At 33.6% G+C, this 16,227-nt stretch overlaps 2 protein-coding genes across 4 annotated transcripts in view; one reads left to right on the top strand and one right to left on the bottom strand.

The window, feature by feature from the left end:
- Positions 1 to 14,410, bottom strand: part of LOC148953246 (uncharacterized) — an 87,780-nt gene extending 73,370 nt beyond the window's left edge. Inside the window, exons 1-3 of the mRNA XM_089088415.1 lie at positions 13,762 to 14,410; positions 10,938 to 11,059; positions 1,347 to 1,533 (exon numbers count right to left, since the gene is read on the bottom strand). Coding sequence (XP_088944541.1) covers positions 1,347 to 1,533; positions 10,938 to 11,059; positions 13,762 to 14,340 — 888 coding nt within the window. The 5' untranslated portion in view covers positions 14,341 to 14,410. The remainder of the gene's footprint in view (positions 1 to 1,346; positions 1,534 to 10,937; positions 11,060 to 13,761) is intronic.
- Elo68beta (Elongase 68beta) overlaps positions 1 to 16,227 on the top strand; it is a 141,510-nt gene that overhangs the window by 75,984 nt on the left and 49,299 nt on the right. Inside the window, exon 2 of one of the 3 annotated variants that reach the window (XM_089088416.1) lies at positions 14,353 to 14,623. The gene's annotated coding sequence lies outside the window, so the exon portion shown is untranslated. Of the gene's footprint in view, positions 1 to 14,352; positions 14,624 to 14,865; positions 14,885 to 16,227 lie in introns of those variants that run through there. The other 2 variants (XM_089088417.1, XM_089088418.1) reach the window with 2 other exon arrangements.

The following is a 16,227-nucleotide window of genomic DNA, read 5'->3' as shown; positions in this document are numbered from 1 at the left end:
AGGTGTGCGAGAGAGTGTGGTTAGTTGCCCTCAAATCACTTTCGACTTTCAAATAGGGAACCAGCAATTTGAATTTCCGATAGAAGGAACAATTTTTCAACTTTCTACAAAAAACCTTTCAATAAAAAACATATATTCGCCCAGGCCTTAACTTATAACCCTTGCCCTGAAGATTTAGGGGAGAGTGTCCTGCCCAAAGGTATAATTTCCTGAAATCCAAACTGCGTGAAACGAAATGGTTATCTCAAAATTTTGATTGGATGTGTTTGGGGAAATGGTGGGCGTGGAAGGGGTGTTAGTTGCGCTCCAATTACTTTCGACTATTAAAAAGTGCACGAGCCATTTCAGTTTCTAATCGAATGAGCCCTTTTTGAAGTTTCTACGACAACGCGTTCTATAAAAACCTTATATGCCCCCAGAGCGTAACTTACTATCCTTGCCCTAAGGACTGGAGGGTATTGCCATCCTCAAAAACCTAATTTACAGAACTTAAAACTACGGTGAATAAAATGGCTATCTCAAAATTTTGATTGGATGCGTTTGGGGAAAAGGTGGGTGTGAGACTCTTCAACTACTTGCAACTACTTCGTCAATAGCCAACTCTTAACACGACTAAAATCGCCACGCTTCTGCTATTAAAATGATGTAAACTGCTGATATTCATGTTGTTTAATAGCATACATCACCAGTATTAATATACATGAAAAATGTTGAATTAAAAACAAACAGAATATAAAATCTAAAATCGAAGGTTTTTATAGAAAGTATAGAGTTAAAATGAAGCCTAAAACGAGCTGAAATTAACATGAATGACGAGGAAAAATAAAAAACAGAACAAAAACAGTAAACAAATTAGCAAAACTTTGGAGGAGCAGAAATATACTGTAATTGTGTGTTGCCTCCCCTGGACTCCTCAAAAACCTAGAGTATCGTTTTCTCATTTCACTCTACCAAACTATATTTGTTTGACAACATTTATTTGACAACATTAGTTGACAACATGTTACTCTACCATAATATACTTGTTCCTAACTTTAAGTTACCAAGCTTGCCATATATTTTAACCAGTGAGTAACATTTTCACAATGAGTAACATCCACATAACAGTGATGTTGACAACATTAGCCTGACAACATTCGTTGATAACATGTCACTCTACCAAAATATATTTGTTTCTAATTTTAAATTACCAAGCTTACCATATATTCTTACCAGGGAGTAACATTTTCTCAGCGATTATTATTAACATAACAGTGAGTTTGACAACATTAGTTTGACGACATTAGTTGACAACATGTAACACTACCAAAATATATTTGTTTCTAATTTTAAATTATCAAGCTTACCGTATATTCTAACCAGTGAGTAACATTTTCTACGGCGAGATGAATCGACAAGTCAACAGGGGCTTGGACAAGAGAGAGCACGAAACCAATAAAGTAAACCACTCCAGCTAATGTGGTCCAACTAAAAATTCTCCATACTAAAGGCAACGGGTCAATATCTGATTTGGTCATAAATCTGCAAACCAATCTAAGAAATATATGTACAAATAAATAAATAGGATTTGACATAAATATAAAATAAATATAAATATATAAATAATAAATATATATATATATATATATATATATATATATATATATATATATATATATATATATATATATATATATATATATATATATATATATATATATATATATATATATATATATATATATATATATATATATATATATATATATATATATATATATATATATATATATATATATATATATATATATATATTTTTTTTTTTTTTTTTGTGTGTGTGTATATATATATATATATATATATATATATATATATATATATATATATATATATATATATATATATATATATATATATATATATATATATATATATATATATATATATATATATATATATATATATATATATATATATATATATATATATATATATATATATATATATATATATATATATATATATATATATATATATATATATATATATATATATATATATATATTTATATAAAAAAAGGCTGTTTGAAAAAAGGCTTTCTCAAAGTTCTTATCGGATGGGTTTGAGGAAAAAAGGGCGTGGGGAGGGGGGCTAGTTACCCTCTGATCTCTTTTGAGTCTTAAAAAGTGAACTAGAACTATAAGTTTTCAATCGATTAAGCCCTCACTAAAGTTTCTTCAAACATACCTTCCATAATAACCAGATATGCCCCCAGAGCAACCCTTACAACGCCTACAACGGGCCCTTGGGGGTTTTGTCGACAAAGGAGTTTTTCTTATCTGACCTTTCAACTATTTTGAACAAAATGGCCATACATAAAGGAGTTTTTGTTATATGATCTTTGAAATATTTTTAACAAATGGCTACCTCAAATTTTTTATGTAAGTTAAATATTTATTTGGGGAAGAAGATCTAGGGAGGGGGGCTAGTTGTCCTCCGATTACTTTTGACTCTTAAAAAGAGCACTAGAACTCTCGATTTCCAATCGAGTCCCCTTTGAAACTTATACGACGACCCCTTCTATATGAAGTGCATCTAGAAAAAACATAAATGGAGTGTAGGGGGAGGATAGCTGCCCTCCAATCAATTTTGACTCTTAAAAAGTGAATTACAACTTTTAATTTCCAATTGAATGAGCCCTCTGTGAAGTATATACGAGAATCCATTCCATAACAACCATATATGCCCCCAGGGCACAACTTACAACGCCTACCCCCGGGCTGTGGGGGCTATGTCGACACCGGAGTTTTTTGTTATCTGAACTTTGAACTATTTTTAACAAAATGTCTATCTCAAAATTTTTATATGACGCATTTAGGGCGGGGAGGGGGAGGGGGTTAGTTGCCCTCCAATCTCATTTGACTCTTAAAAAGTGAGCAAGAACTTTCAATTTCCAATCAAATAAGTCCTCCGAAGTTTATACGAGCATCCCTTCCATAAGAACTGTATATGTCCCTAGAGCGTTACTCATAACGCCTGCCTCCGGGCTCTTGGGGGCTGCGTCAACACAGAAATTTTTCTTATCTGACCTTTGAACTATTTTTAATGAAATGGCTATTATAAAAATTTTATCGGATGGGCTTTTGTAAAAAAAGGGGGTGTGTGTGTGGGGGGGGGGTTAGTTGCCTTCGGAAATCTTTGACTCTTAAAAATTGAACTAGAATTTTCAATTTCAAATCACATGAGCCGTCTCTGAAGTTTATACGAGCATCCCTTTCATAGGAACCATAGACGCCCCCAAGACAACACTTACAACTCCTATACCCTGGGCCCTGGGGGGAGTTTTTGTTATCTAATTCTTGAACAATTTCCAAAAAAACTGACTATCTCAAAATTTGTAGCGGATCGGTTTGAAGAAAAATGACGTGAGGGGGGCTAATTGCGCTTAACTCTCTTGACTCTTAAAAAGTGAACTAGAACTTTCAATTTCCAGTCAAATGAGCCCTCTATGAAGTTTATACGAGTATCCTTTTCATAAGAACTATACGTGCCCTTAGGGAATAACTTAGAACGCCTTCCTCTGGACCCTGGGGGGTTGTATCGACAGCGGATTTTTTCATATCCGACCTTTGAATTATTTTTAACAAAATGTCTATCAGAAGGGTTTGGAAAAAGAAGGCGTGGGGGTGGGAGGGGGGGGCTTGCAGCCCTTGGATCTCTTTTGACTATAAAAAAAGCTCGAACTTTCAATTTTCAATCAAATGAGCCCTCTCTGAAGTTTATACGCGTATCCCTTTCATAAGAACCATATATCCCCCAGGGCATTACTTACAATGCCTGCCTCCGGGCCCTGGGGGGTTGTGACAGCAACTGAGTTTTTGTTATCTGACTTATGAGCAATTTTTAAATTAATGGCTATCTCAAAATTATTATTGGATGCATTTGGGGAAAAGAAGGCACGGGGGGAGGCTAGTTACCCTCCAATCTCTTTTGACTCTGAAAATCTGAAATAAAACTTTCAATTTCCAATCAAATGAGCCCTCTCTGAAGTTTTTACGAGAATCCAATCAATAAGAACCATAAATTCCCCTAGGGCATAACTTACATCACCTGCCCTCGAGCCCTGGGGGGCTGTGTCGACCCCGGAATTTTCGCTATATGGTCTTTGAACTATTTTAAGAAAAGGGTATCTCAAAGTTCTTATCGAATGAGTTTGATGAAAAAAGAGCGTAAGGGGGGGGGGGGGGGAGGGCTAGATGCCCTCCAATATCTTTTGATTCTTAAAAAGTGAATTCGAACTTTCAATTTCCAATCAAATGAGTCTTCTTTGAACTTAATACGATCATCTATAACCTATAATATAACTACACCGCCTAATATATACAACGCCTTAATAGGGCATAACCCACAACACCTGCCCCTGGGCCCAGGGGGGTTGTGTTGACACCGGAATTTTCTTTATTTGATCTTTGAACTATTTTGAAAAAATAGCTATCTTAAAATTTTTCTTGGATGTATTTGGGAAAAAAAGTCTTTTTTTGGGAGGGGGAAGCTGGTTACCCTCCTATAATTTTTGACGATTACAAAGTGAACTAAAACTTTCAATTTCCAATCAAATCAGCCCTCTCTGAAGTTTATACGAGTATTCCTTCCATAAGAACCATATATGCCCCCAGGGCATAACTTATAACCCTTGCCACAAAGACTGTGAGAGGACTGTCCTGCTAAAACATATAATTTCCAGATCTTTCAACTAGGTTGAACAAAATGGCTATATCAAAATCTTGATTAGATGTGTTTGGGGAAATGGTGGGCGTGGAAGGGGTGTTAGTTGCTTTCTAATCACTTTCGACTATTAAAAACCATTTAAATTTCAGGTCGATTGAGCCCTTTCTGATGTTTCTACGACAACGCTTTCTATAAAAACCTTATATGCCAACAGGGCTTAACTTACAACCCTTACCCTGAGGGCTGTCGGTGGGGGAGGGGGGGGGGTTGTTATCATCAAAGACCTAATTTTCTGAATTTTCAACTACTTTGAACAAAATGGCTATCTAAAAATTTTGATTGGATGTGTTTGGGGAAAAGATGGAGGTGAGAGGGGGGTTAGTTTCCCTGCAATCACTTTTGACTATTAAAAAGGGCACTAGCCCTTTGAATTTCAAATTGAATGAGTCACTTTTTGAAGTTCCTACGACAAAACTTTCTATAAAAACCTTATATGCTCCCAGGGCATAACTTACGACCCTTGCCCTGAGGGCTGTGGGTGAGTGTCCTCCTCAAAAACGTAATTTCTATATGGAAATCAACTACGCTGAACAAAATGGCTATCTTAAAATTTTGATTGGATGGAACTGGTGGGCGTGGAAGTTGCCTTCCAATCACTTTTGACCCTTAAAAAGGGTACTAGAACTGTCGATTTCCAATCGAATGAGCCCCCTTTGAAGTTTCTACGACGACCTTTTCCATATGAAGTGCTTCTGGGGAAAAATAATAATAAAACATTGGGGCCGTATGGTCTTTACTATAGGCAACGCTATAGCGTTGCCTCTTATTTAATCCTTATCTTTTTTAGACTATTTAGAAAGCTTGACTAAGAGGTAATTGTGGTTTCTAGTGCTCATAAGAAAGCAAATTTCTTTTAATTTTACTTCTTGGACTTAGAAATTTTGGGAGAACTTACCATTAATTTACAAAATTTACAATAGTTTACATTGATTACGTACATTATACTAATTTACAAAAATTCTGCAGATTCAGAGAGCAATGGTTTTCCTCCGCCCCATAATTGACGGACGTGTCTAAAGTTAAAATAAAATGTGCAATTAATGCACACCTTGATAGGGAGGTGAAGTAAAAACATAATTGCGAAATTCCACCTGGATGCTTGATTTGACACTTCTAAGGTGTCTCTGTGGCCTGCTAGCACTGCAAAAAGAATAACAATTCGCAAAAACAGGGTTTCATGCTCGTTTACTAAGTTCCTAAATAAGTGTGTTTTTTTAATTTACTTTTACAGTTTAGATAAAAAGAAAACAGTATTTATCACTCATCCTGAATAAGTTTTGAATTTGTTTCAGACTTTTTTTTTTCACTAGACAGTTTAGTGTCGAAATGTTTTTTTTTTAATTTTCCGTTGCTAGGGGATTGAGAGAGGAAGCGATCTAGAGAAAGATTTTGAGTAGCCGTTTAAGGATATATGAACATGGAGGTCTCAACTATACAAGACAAAAAAAGTCTCTTTTTTAGCGCCTTATGCCATCTTACGACGGTGTTGTCAAATAAAACTTATGCTATCTACATAGATGTAAGCATTAGCTTTGAAATAAGCTTTAACGCGACTTTCTGCGATGTTTCAATGTCCAGGTAGTATTGGGGAAATCGAACAAAGGAGTGGGAGGGTGAATGTACAACTAGAGAGTGTTAAATCTCTTCTTAAATGTTTCGACGATGAATATTATAACAGTAGCTTTTTCGTGCTTATCAGAAATGACACCAAAAGGCACAAATAGCTAGTGCTAGATAATTAAATAATAATCTAATGGGATTCGCTAGTCTTTTCTCGGCTACTGAGAAATACTTTTTAAGAAGTCTTTAGTGGGTAATATATTACTTAGAAAAAATGGATTTTGTACGTTAAAAAAATAGCATGCTTAAAAAAATAGTATGTCTTTTCATTCATATAAAAATGACATAGTAAGAAAATATTGGTTTTGGTAAATTTAAAGGGTCTAAGGCTTTTAAATCTTCATTTTTCAGATTATTGCTGCTGAGCGCTGTAACAGCTCCGAAAAAGTTGCCATTAAGTAAAAAAGTAGAATTCGAATGAAAGTAAAGAACGACATTGAAACTTAAAACGAATAAAAAATAGTTTGTATCTGAGGGGAACTACCCCCTCCTGTACGACCCAATCTTTAAGTTAAAGTTTATATTTTGCCTCCAATAATTTAAAAAAGACTGCCATTGCACAAAGGCGATTGGAATGGAATAGAAAATATTTTTCTGATGTTTAAAGAATAGAAGAGCTTATTATTATGTCTTTGCTTTAAGGAATACAAAGTTTAGTTTATATCTTTTCAACAGCGATCGGTTGCACATTTGTTGCACTCATAAAAGCTTGCAACATACTAATGAAAACTTTAGTTTAATGAGCGGGGGTTTTGGAGGGGGACTTTATATATAGAATAATTTCTGCCTGTTTCAAAATTTAAATTCTGCTCTTTATTTTCATTTGAGAAAAACCTCTGTTTTATTATTCTATTCCTGTTCATTTTTAATATAATGCCCAAAACTACCCTGAATGTGAATATATCAGGTAATAAATTAATAATAATAATGCTAATAATAATGATAATAATAATAATAATGATAATAATAATAATAATAATAATAATAATAATAATAATAATAATAATAATAATAATAATAATAATAATAATATATCAGCTCTTTAAATCTAACTCTTTAAATCAAATCTTAACTTTTGCAGAACAATGCTTCGATAAAAGAGCTCATTTACCGTATTCACTGTTTAAGCAACATAATTATAATTGCACAAAATGAACTTTCATCTCTGCAATAAGAGCTTTCGTCCGTCACAGCAGTTCACTTCACCACTCAGCCACCTGACGCCAACATAGCTGCACATGCTTCTCCTCCACCCCAGTTTATTCAAAGCTTTACTCTTTCCCTCCACCCAAGATGTTCCAATTTCTATTAGATTCTTCCTTACAACCTCTTTCCACCTTGTTTGAGGGATACCCACTTTTCGTTTGGCCTTAGATGGATGGAAGGTCGTTTGAAACAATCTTTGATGATCTGTCATCCACAAAGGCTTTTCCACAAAGAGTTCAAAAAGGCCTTTTTCAAAAAGCCTTTTTTTTACACATTCCCCCAGGGCCCGGGGGCAGGCATTGTAAGCTATGTTCTGGGGTCACGTGTGGTTCTTATGAACGGGATACTCGTATAAACTTCAGAGAGGGCTCATTTGAATGGAAATTAAAAGTTGTAGTTCATTTTCTCATAGTGATAAAAGATCGGAGGACAGCTAGACACTTCTGCCCTCCACGCCTTTGGGTTTAACGGATGGATAAACCCATCCGATAAAAACTTGAGGTGACCATCTTGTTAAAAATATTTTAACCATCAGCTATTAAAACTCCGGGGTCGACCCCGGACCCCGTTATACTCTGGGGATATCTATGGTTCATATAGAAGGGATGCTCGTATAAACTTCAGAGAGGGCTCATTTGATTGAAAATAGAAATTTCTAGTTCACTTTTAAAGAGTCAAAAGAGACCGAAGGTTTATTAGCCCCCATCCCCCCCACGCCCGTTTTCCCCAAACCCATCCGATAAAAATTATTAGATAGCCATTTTGTTAAAAATAGTTCAAACATCTGATAATAAAAACTCCGAGGTTGACACAAACCAATTTTTTGACTTTGATATTGTCACTTTGGTACCAGTTTTGATACTTTGATGAACATTTGATTTTTTTTTTCAAGTTTGATTTTGAAATAAGGAATTTTTAACAACTTGAAAATTTTTGCAATCAAAAACAAACAAAGATTGATTAAAAAAAAAACTTTCCTAAAAATAAGTTTTTTAAAGAAGAGTAAAGGCCATTTTAAACTTAAGCTCAGCAGATACAAATACCTGTCAAAATTCACACTTAAAACGATCAGAAACTAATATTAAATAATAAATTAAGCCCAAAAAAAACAGAAATTAAATAAACAATCATAGCAAAAAACATACACCAAGTAATAATATATATGAATCAATAGATCTGTAAGCGAGTAATGCTTAAACTGAATATGAAAATCAAGCTTAAAATGAAACAAAATATTTTCCCATTGAAGTATAAATGAAACTTAAAACGAACAGAAATTAAATAAACTAACAATGCAAACGAACATACAATAGATATTAATGTAAACTAATAAATAAATCTTAAAACAAGTGAAATTTAAATTGAATATGCAAATGAAGCTTGAAACTAACAGAAATCACTATAAACAAGAGTTTGGGTATCGTCTCCTTCTCTCATTATAAAAGTCTAAGTCCTACTGCATCATTTGCACGTTACTGAAAACTATATGTATATTGAACAGTCTTGGAAAGCATAAACAACATAAAATTGAATATTTGATGTATAATGACATTAATTGTTGAAAGATCCGTCAGTTCAAGAATTAATTTCACTGTAATTTTATTTTTATTTTCAAAGCTGTAAGAACTGGAAAAGAACATATTTGTAAAATAATTAATTTTTCAGTGATGCGCCAATGACGTAGTAGGCTTTAGGTTTTTATTTACAATTAAGGAAGGAGGCAGTACCCAAACACTTTTTTGTAGTGAAACTATATTCGTCTTGAACAACTTTAAAAAGTGCTAATAAATTAAACTGAATATTTGATGTATAATGATATTAATTGCTAAAAGCTCATCAGTTCAAAATGTTACTATAATTTTAATGTTTATTTTCAATATTAAGCACAAAAGAAAATATTTGTCATAAAATTGGTTTAAAAGTAATGATTTGTTGTGTTCTGTTATGCTGTTTCGCGGCTTGTCTTGACGGTGTAAGGCTCTAGCCATCTTTTCACCCCTTACGACTTCCATTTTCTGGCTCAAGTCTTGTTCTAGTCTTATTCCAACGCTCTTGATCTCACACAGCCCTCCTTCTGGATCCATAGAAAAATTCGTATTAAAGTACCACGTCAAAATATAAGATAAAACAGTTCATAAAATGTTAACGCGAGAAAACTAGGTTTAAAAAAACACTCTAGTAGTAAAATTAAAAAGACTTAAAAGACATTCATTTGGATATTATAAGAGTTAAAGGTCAAAAATAAAGATTCCTGGCACAAAAAAACTTTCTTTATTAAATAAGAAGTCTCACTAATTCAAAAACCAAAATTTTTTTCATTAGAAAGACTTTAATTTGAAAATCATGCAGTATTAAATATCAGAAAAAAATAAAAGATTCCTGATATAAAAAGGGTTTTCGCTACTAAATTTCAAATAGGCTCGAAATAGGAACATGCAGAAGATGGAGTGTAAGTGCATTTGTACTTAACCTGTTAAAACGATCAGAAAAATTTTTAAAGTCAGAACTTCAAAATTAAGCCTTGAAATCAACAGAATTTGTACAGTATTGTCAGCATATACTGCAAATACGAGCTAAAAAGTGGAAAGGGCTCGACATCCGTAAGGGATGTTTGCATGGAAAAATAAAACCTGTTTTAACAACCTAAAACTTAGAATCATATGTTAAAGAGTATGATTGGAGGAGAAAACAAATTAATTTCAATCTGTGGGTGTGAGCCTCTCTAAAGGCCACCTCAAAAAGAAAAAATAAAGAAAATTGAATGGCAAATACAGACTAACTCTTTCAGAGCGATTAGAGCCTCAAGCAAAAATAATTTGAAAGATAACGATTTAAAAGCCGTAGACCCTTTAAATTTACTAAAGCGAATATTTTCATATTATGTCACCCTTTGTGTGAATGAAAAGACCTCCAAACGCAATTTTTTCATGGTAAAAAGGACATGGTAAAAACATATGTTGATCCAACATGCATAAATTTATTCGCTCCAATGGCCTTACATCTAGGCGGCATCCAAGGAGGAGGGCTCCAGTGTTTTGATTCCCCCCACCCCAAAGTTTTTGTCTGACTCGTAAAAACGTACCAAACATGCATATAAACAAACTTTGTAGTGTTTTTTAGATTTTTTTAACCCTCCCCCTCCCCCGGAAAAAATCCTGTATACATCCTTGCCTTACATACACACAGTGTTAAATGTAGATATATAAAATTATAGTTTTATATCAAAATGATTACTATACGGAAAGATCAGCCTCTCTTATTGACTAGGAGGGGGGCTTTTTGTTTTCAGTGGAATGGAGCCTGATACCACTGGCAATCACAAATATTTACTGAGAATACAATACCTATCTCCAATAAAGACCAAACAGAGTGCTATGAAAACACTATATGTTGCTTGAAAAGCCACAGCTATGGGGCTGTAGAACGTTATAAAGCTCTCGAGGCTTGGCATTCCTCCTCCATAAATCTAAAAAAAAAACGTTCAACTCTAAATATTCAGTAAAAGAAAATCAGTATTTTCTACTTGAGTTTTGAAATTAGTTCTATTTGGCAAGAAAATTTAGATACTCGAATTAGCTTAAAGTAAACAAGTTCATGTATTTCTGATTAAATTCTGAAGTTCGAAACTATAAATTAGGAAAATAGCAGCTTTTTATGAAGTATCTATTAATTTCTCAAAGTAAGAGTATGAGTTTATTACAAATATGTCTTCATTTTATAGTTTATATACGACGAAAAACTTCTACTGGCCGATAAAAATTGATTAAAAGTGGTTAAAAATTTCTTAAAGACGACATCGTTTTGAGAGCTCAATCAAGTTTTGCTCTCGCTGAGTGAAAAATTATCATACGCGACAACGATTTTCGTCGCAGACAGAGAAAAAGCTAAAATCTTCGATGATGTATTAGACTTGGTGGTATTACCGTTAAGCCAGTGTCTTCGTTAATTTATTTGGGCCTCCCTATCGAGACTTCCGTGCTAAGAGCTGTCCACTCGCTCATAGTTAGCCCCCTGCAAAAGTGTATTTTGGCGTCATATGGTAGCATTGTGCCCAACAAACTCCGTTTTAATCGCATGATTTTATTTAGGTTGTATAACGCAACTGCGCTGCTGCATATTCTGTATATTGCATCTTTCTGTAGAATGCTTTAGAAATCTGACATTAAGCAAATTTGATCCTACTACTTTCGTTATGCAAAGTATTTGTTGAGACTACCTTTGCGGACGTGTAACTCATATATTAGCCTTCATTATAAAGTTACAAAACCATGTCTGGCCGTTAGAAAACAGATCGACAATTTTAACGCAAGGCTGTCGCACGAGTGATCGTCCCTCTTGTGGTAGTAGTGTCGATGTAGTGCTTTTAAGTACTTTTTTTTTATTATGTTGTACTCTGTCTTCTTGCTTTTTGTTTTGACGGGTTTAAAAATAAATAAATATATAAAAATTGTCGTTGGAACAAGCCATTCATGAGATTGATGAATATCAATCATAAGGCGCCACAATCTTGATTCAGAGAAAAAGAATCATGACTATCAATGAAAAATATCCCGGGTTTAAAATACAATATTCTTCGGCAACATCAGCCCTTCTTTAGTCTTTATAAGCAAAACAAAACTGATTTCACAAAAATGCCCTGTATGTGCCTCAAGGAAAATTAAAAATAATCCTTAAAAATAAAATAAAATAATCTGGTCAGCTTGCATCTTGAAATGGGAACACTGAGGTTCAAGAAATAAGATAAAAGTAGACTAATCTAAAATTATATTTTATTATCGCTAGTTTAACTTTTCATTCGTGTTTTTTCGAACTCTACATTTTTGTTTCTAGCTGTCAATGATTTGTGCCTTCATTAAGTATTGCGTTTTTCTTTGAAGAAAAGGTGCTGTCCTGAATCTCAAACTTAAGTTGCACAAAAAACTAAATCCACAGTACAAACTTGTTTGGCATAATAGTTCTTTTCTTTAAGCACTTTGACTACGGAAGACTTCAGGTTTTGCTATACTGACTTTATATATTTGTGGAGTTCCAAGAACATTTGATAGAAACTGCAGTATTATGTTTATTTATGTAGTACTTTAAAAAATCCTCAATTTTTAACTAAATTAAAAATACTGTTTTTAAAAAAGTGAAAGGCGAAATAAAATCTTAGCATGGTTTAAATCTAGTGCATGTGAGATTTCAATTGATCAAGAATGACCACAAATCATAAATCACAAAATCACAAAAGCTACTCACTTTTAACCTCTAAGTGGCTAAAGCATCATTTGTGCCTAACTGAAAATTAAATTTGTTATCTCAAATATTAATAACTGATGTTTCAGATCGTTTTCCTTAGCTATCACTTTTCTCTACTTCCGAATGGATAGATTATAACGAATAGAACACAGTTGATATTTATTGTCACACAGACACTATTAAGCTGAATTTTTTGAAAACAATCAGCTTCAAATTTTTTTATAAGCTGTCATAAAATATGTTTCTTCTCTTAGTACTGTGGCTTTCTTGAAGTACTTTCTGAAGCGGGAAGCACTTACATTTCTACCTGAGTATATATTCCAAAGAGCGGGGCCACTGATAGCCGAAAAAAAGCCCTAGGGACAAATCTCTTTGTAGCTCCCTAGGTTTTTTTTTCAATACGGAAAGATTTGATAAATCTTAATTGTCATGCATTAAATTTAACTTAAAAATAAAAAAATTTTATTCCAAAATCTTTTATTGTTTCTCTTTCCAGTGAATAGAAATTTGAGAATCACATTGGCTCGGATCCCCCCCCCCAAAAAAAAAATATGATCAAGCATATAACCCAAAAACGTAACTGTGAAAGAGGGTCAGGGTATATTGAGTGCAACGGTTCGTTTCAAAAATTTAGAGATACTACTATTATCTCTCAATCTGCCTTTTAAGCAGTTCTGAAAGTATAGTTACAACACGAATTGTTATGAAATTTATCTTAGAATAGTTTACAAACTCATCTTCTGCTTGCTTTATTTTTGAATAATTTCTTTAAAGTTTTTCTTTTAATTTATGCTAAACTATTTGTAAGTCTTATATCGGAACTTTCTTTATCAACTAACACTTAATGTGCATAAAATATATTCTAATTTCTGCATTTTCAATTGGTTGCAGTAGTAATTCCCTTCGTTTATAATAAAACTGACAGCTTACCACAACTACTTCCCATAGACACATCCCAGCTAGCAGTCCTTGTATAACCCGACAAAATTTTAAAAAGAATTTATAACATTGATGTGATGTTGAGACTCTTCTCTTTATATATGCAATGCGATCTGCCACATCGTCACTGTATTCAGGTTCAAAGAAGGATTTAAAATATTGACTTAGATCTCCATTCATTTCTTGTTTTGTGGCATCATATTTAAGTGAAGAATCGTTAAAATGCTTTAGCTCAATTGTTGACACTTTTCCTTCATCACGTCTTCGTCGTTTCTTTTTTATTGGTTTTCCTCGATCATGATCGTCATAACCTTCATTATCATATGCCTTTTTTCTTTCTTCACCATAAATTGCATCTCTTTTTTTGTCTTTTTTACTCCTGTCTTTCCTACGATCAGGGGAAGAATGTTCTTTGTCTTCATCATTCTTTCTTTTGCTTTTTTTCTGCCTCCTCTCCTCTCTTTCACTGTCTATTTCACTTACTTCGTCTTCACTATCCTGTCTGTTTTTTCTTTGCCGCCGCCTTTCACGTGAGCTTATCTTATTAGAATCTTCTTCAGCATAACCCATTTTTACTTACAGTTTGAAAGCTCTATTCACGTACTGGAAAGGTCATAGTCAATTCTACAGATATACTAGAAAGATTAAGAACAACTAACATTCAGTGTTACATCAATAACATATAATAAACAAATAAGTTACCATAGTAATGCGAGGCAAGGGGAACTATTTCTACAGTTGGCTCATGTGCTTACTATGCATATTTAATACTCAGTGTTTCTACTGAAGAAACAGAAGAGCATTTTGAGCCTGAGAGAGTGGAGAAATACAGGCTGCTGTATAGCCTAAATAAGTAAGTTGGAATTATTTTTCCTACAAGTATATTGTGTGCGATAGTAAATTTCCAGATGTGGTTATTTTTAACATCTTGTAAAGTTATAGGCTAGCCTACTATGGCAACGAATTCAGAGCCCAAGTTAGGCTAAGCCCTCAGGTGCCCAAGGCTATGGGTAAAATTCTACTTTTGGCTATCTTGGAAAGGTTTAGGCTTGGAAAATGCAACTTTCAGGGATGGGTCTACAGGCCAAAGTATGTCCTGAGAAGGTATTTTGAAGTAGGCAAACTACCTCCACTCCTTCTTCCTCTAGAGGGTCCTGACCTTTGACAACCTTCAAAAATATGTGTGTTATAAAAGTGGGTCAATATATACGAAATACTATTATTGAGTTAGGACTAAAGTGAATACACCATTCGATGCCTTTTTTTATGCTGATAATAAATATAATAATCATTTCTATTGGTAATTAGTTTCAGCCCCCACCCCCTATCTAGACTAATTCCGGCTTAGGTTAGGTTAGGTGGTCAATATCTACGAAATCATTATTGAGTTAGGACAAAAGTGAATACACCATTCGATGCCTTTTTTATGCTGATTACGAATATAATAAGCATTTCTATTGGAAATGAGTTTCAGCCCCCCCCCCCCAATAGAGGCCAATTTGGGGTTCGGTTGGGTTTGGTTAGGTAAAGCCAATATTGGGGGGGGGGGGCTGAAATTCATTTCCAATAGAAATGCTTATTATATTCATAATCAGCATAAAAAAGGGCATAGAATGGTGTATTCACTTTATTCCTAACTCAATAATATGATTTTGTAGATATTGACCAGTTAGGTTAGGTATAGCCTATATAGGGGGGGGGGCTGAAATTCATTTCCAATAGAAATGCTTATTATATTTGTAATCAGCATAAAAAAGGCATTGAATGGTGTATTCACTTTAGTCCTAACTCAATAATATGATTTTGTATATATTGACTGAAAAGTGAAACCTTGCAAATAGATCTTCTGCTTAAATGAAGTTCAACAATTTTTTTTCAGCTTCACAACTTTACTCAATCCCAATTTATAAGGTTGTTAAAGATAGGCTATGCAAATACATATCCTAAATTCTGAAAAAAAAACATCAATATGGCTTGAAATTCTACTCAAATAACAGGAATTGCATTTTCAGAAGTAAAGCAATAAACAAAACTGATAACTGAAAATTAAGGTAAAATGTGGTTTTTCCAAAATTGCAATAGGTAGCCTATAGGCTACACCTGTCATGTTTGCAAACTGGTAAATATTTTGCAATTCATATTATTGACTTACAAATAAAGTAAATATTCCACTTGAGGCCTTTATTTATGCTAGGCTATTTCCAAATGCAATAATTGTTTTTGTCACAAATGAATTTTACCCCACCCCTATATATACCAATTCAGGGTATATATTTGCACATTAGGGGGGAGAGGTAAAGTTCATTTCTTGTGCAAATGAGAGGTAAGTTTAAATTTTATACCCACCCCCTAATGTGCAAATATATACCCTAAATTGGTACATATAGGGGTGGGGGTGAAATTCATTTGTGACAAAAATGATTATTATATTTGTAGAGCATAAAAAAAAGCCTCAAG

Source organism: Artemia sp. Qi Xiang Cuo, chromosome 4 (genome assembly GCF_049724085.1).
Source record: "Artemia sp. Qi Xiang Cuo chromosome 4, ASM4972408v1, whole genome shotgun sequence".
Classification (NCBI taxonomy): domain Eukaryota; kingdom Metazoa; phylum Arthropoda; class Branchiopoda; order Anostraca; family Artemiidae; genus Artemia; species Artemia sp. Qi Xiang Cuo.
This window is presented reverse-complemented; position numbering and strand designations above follow the sequence as displayed.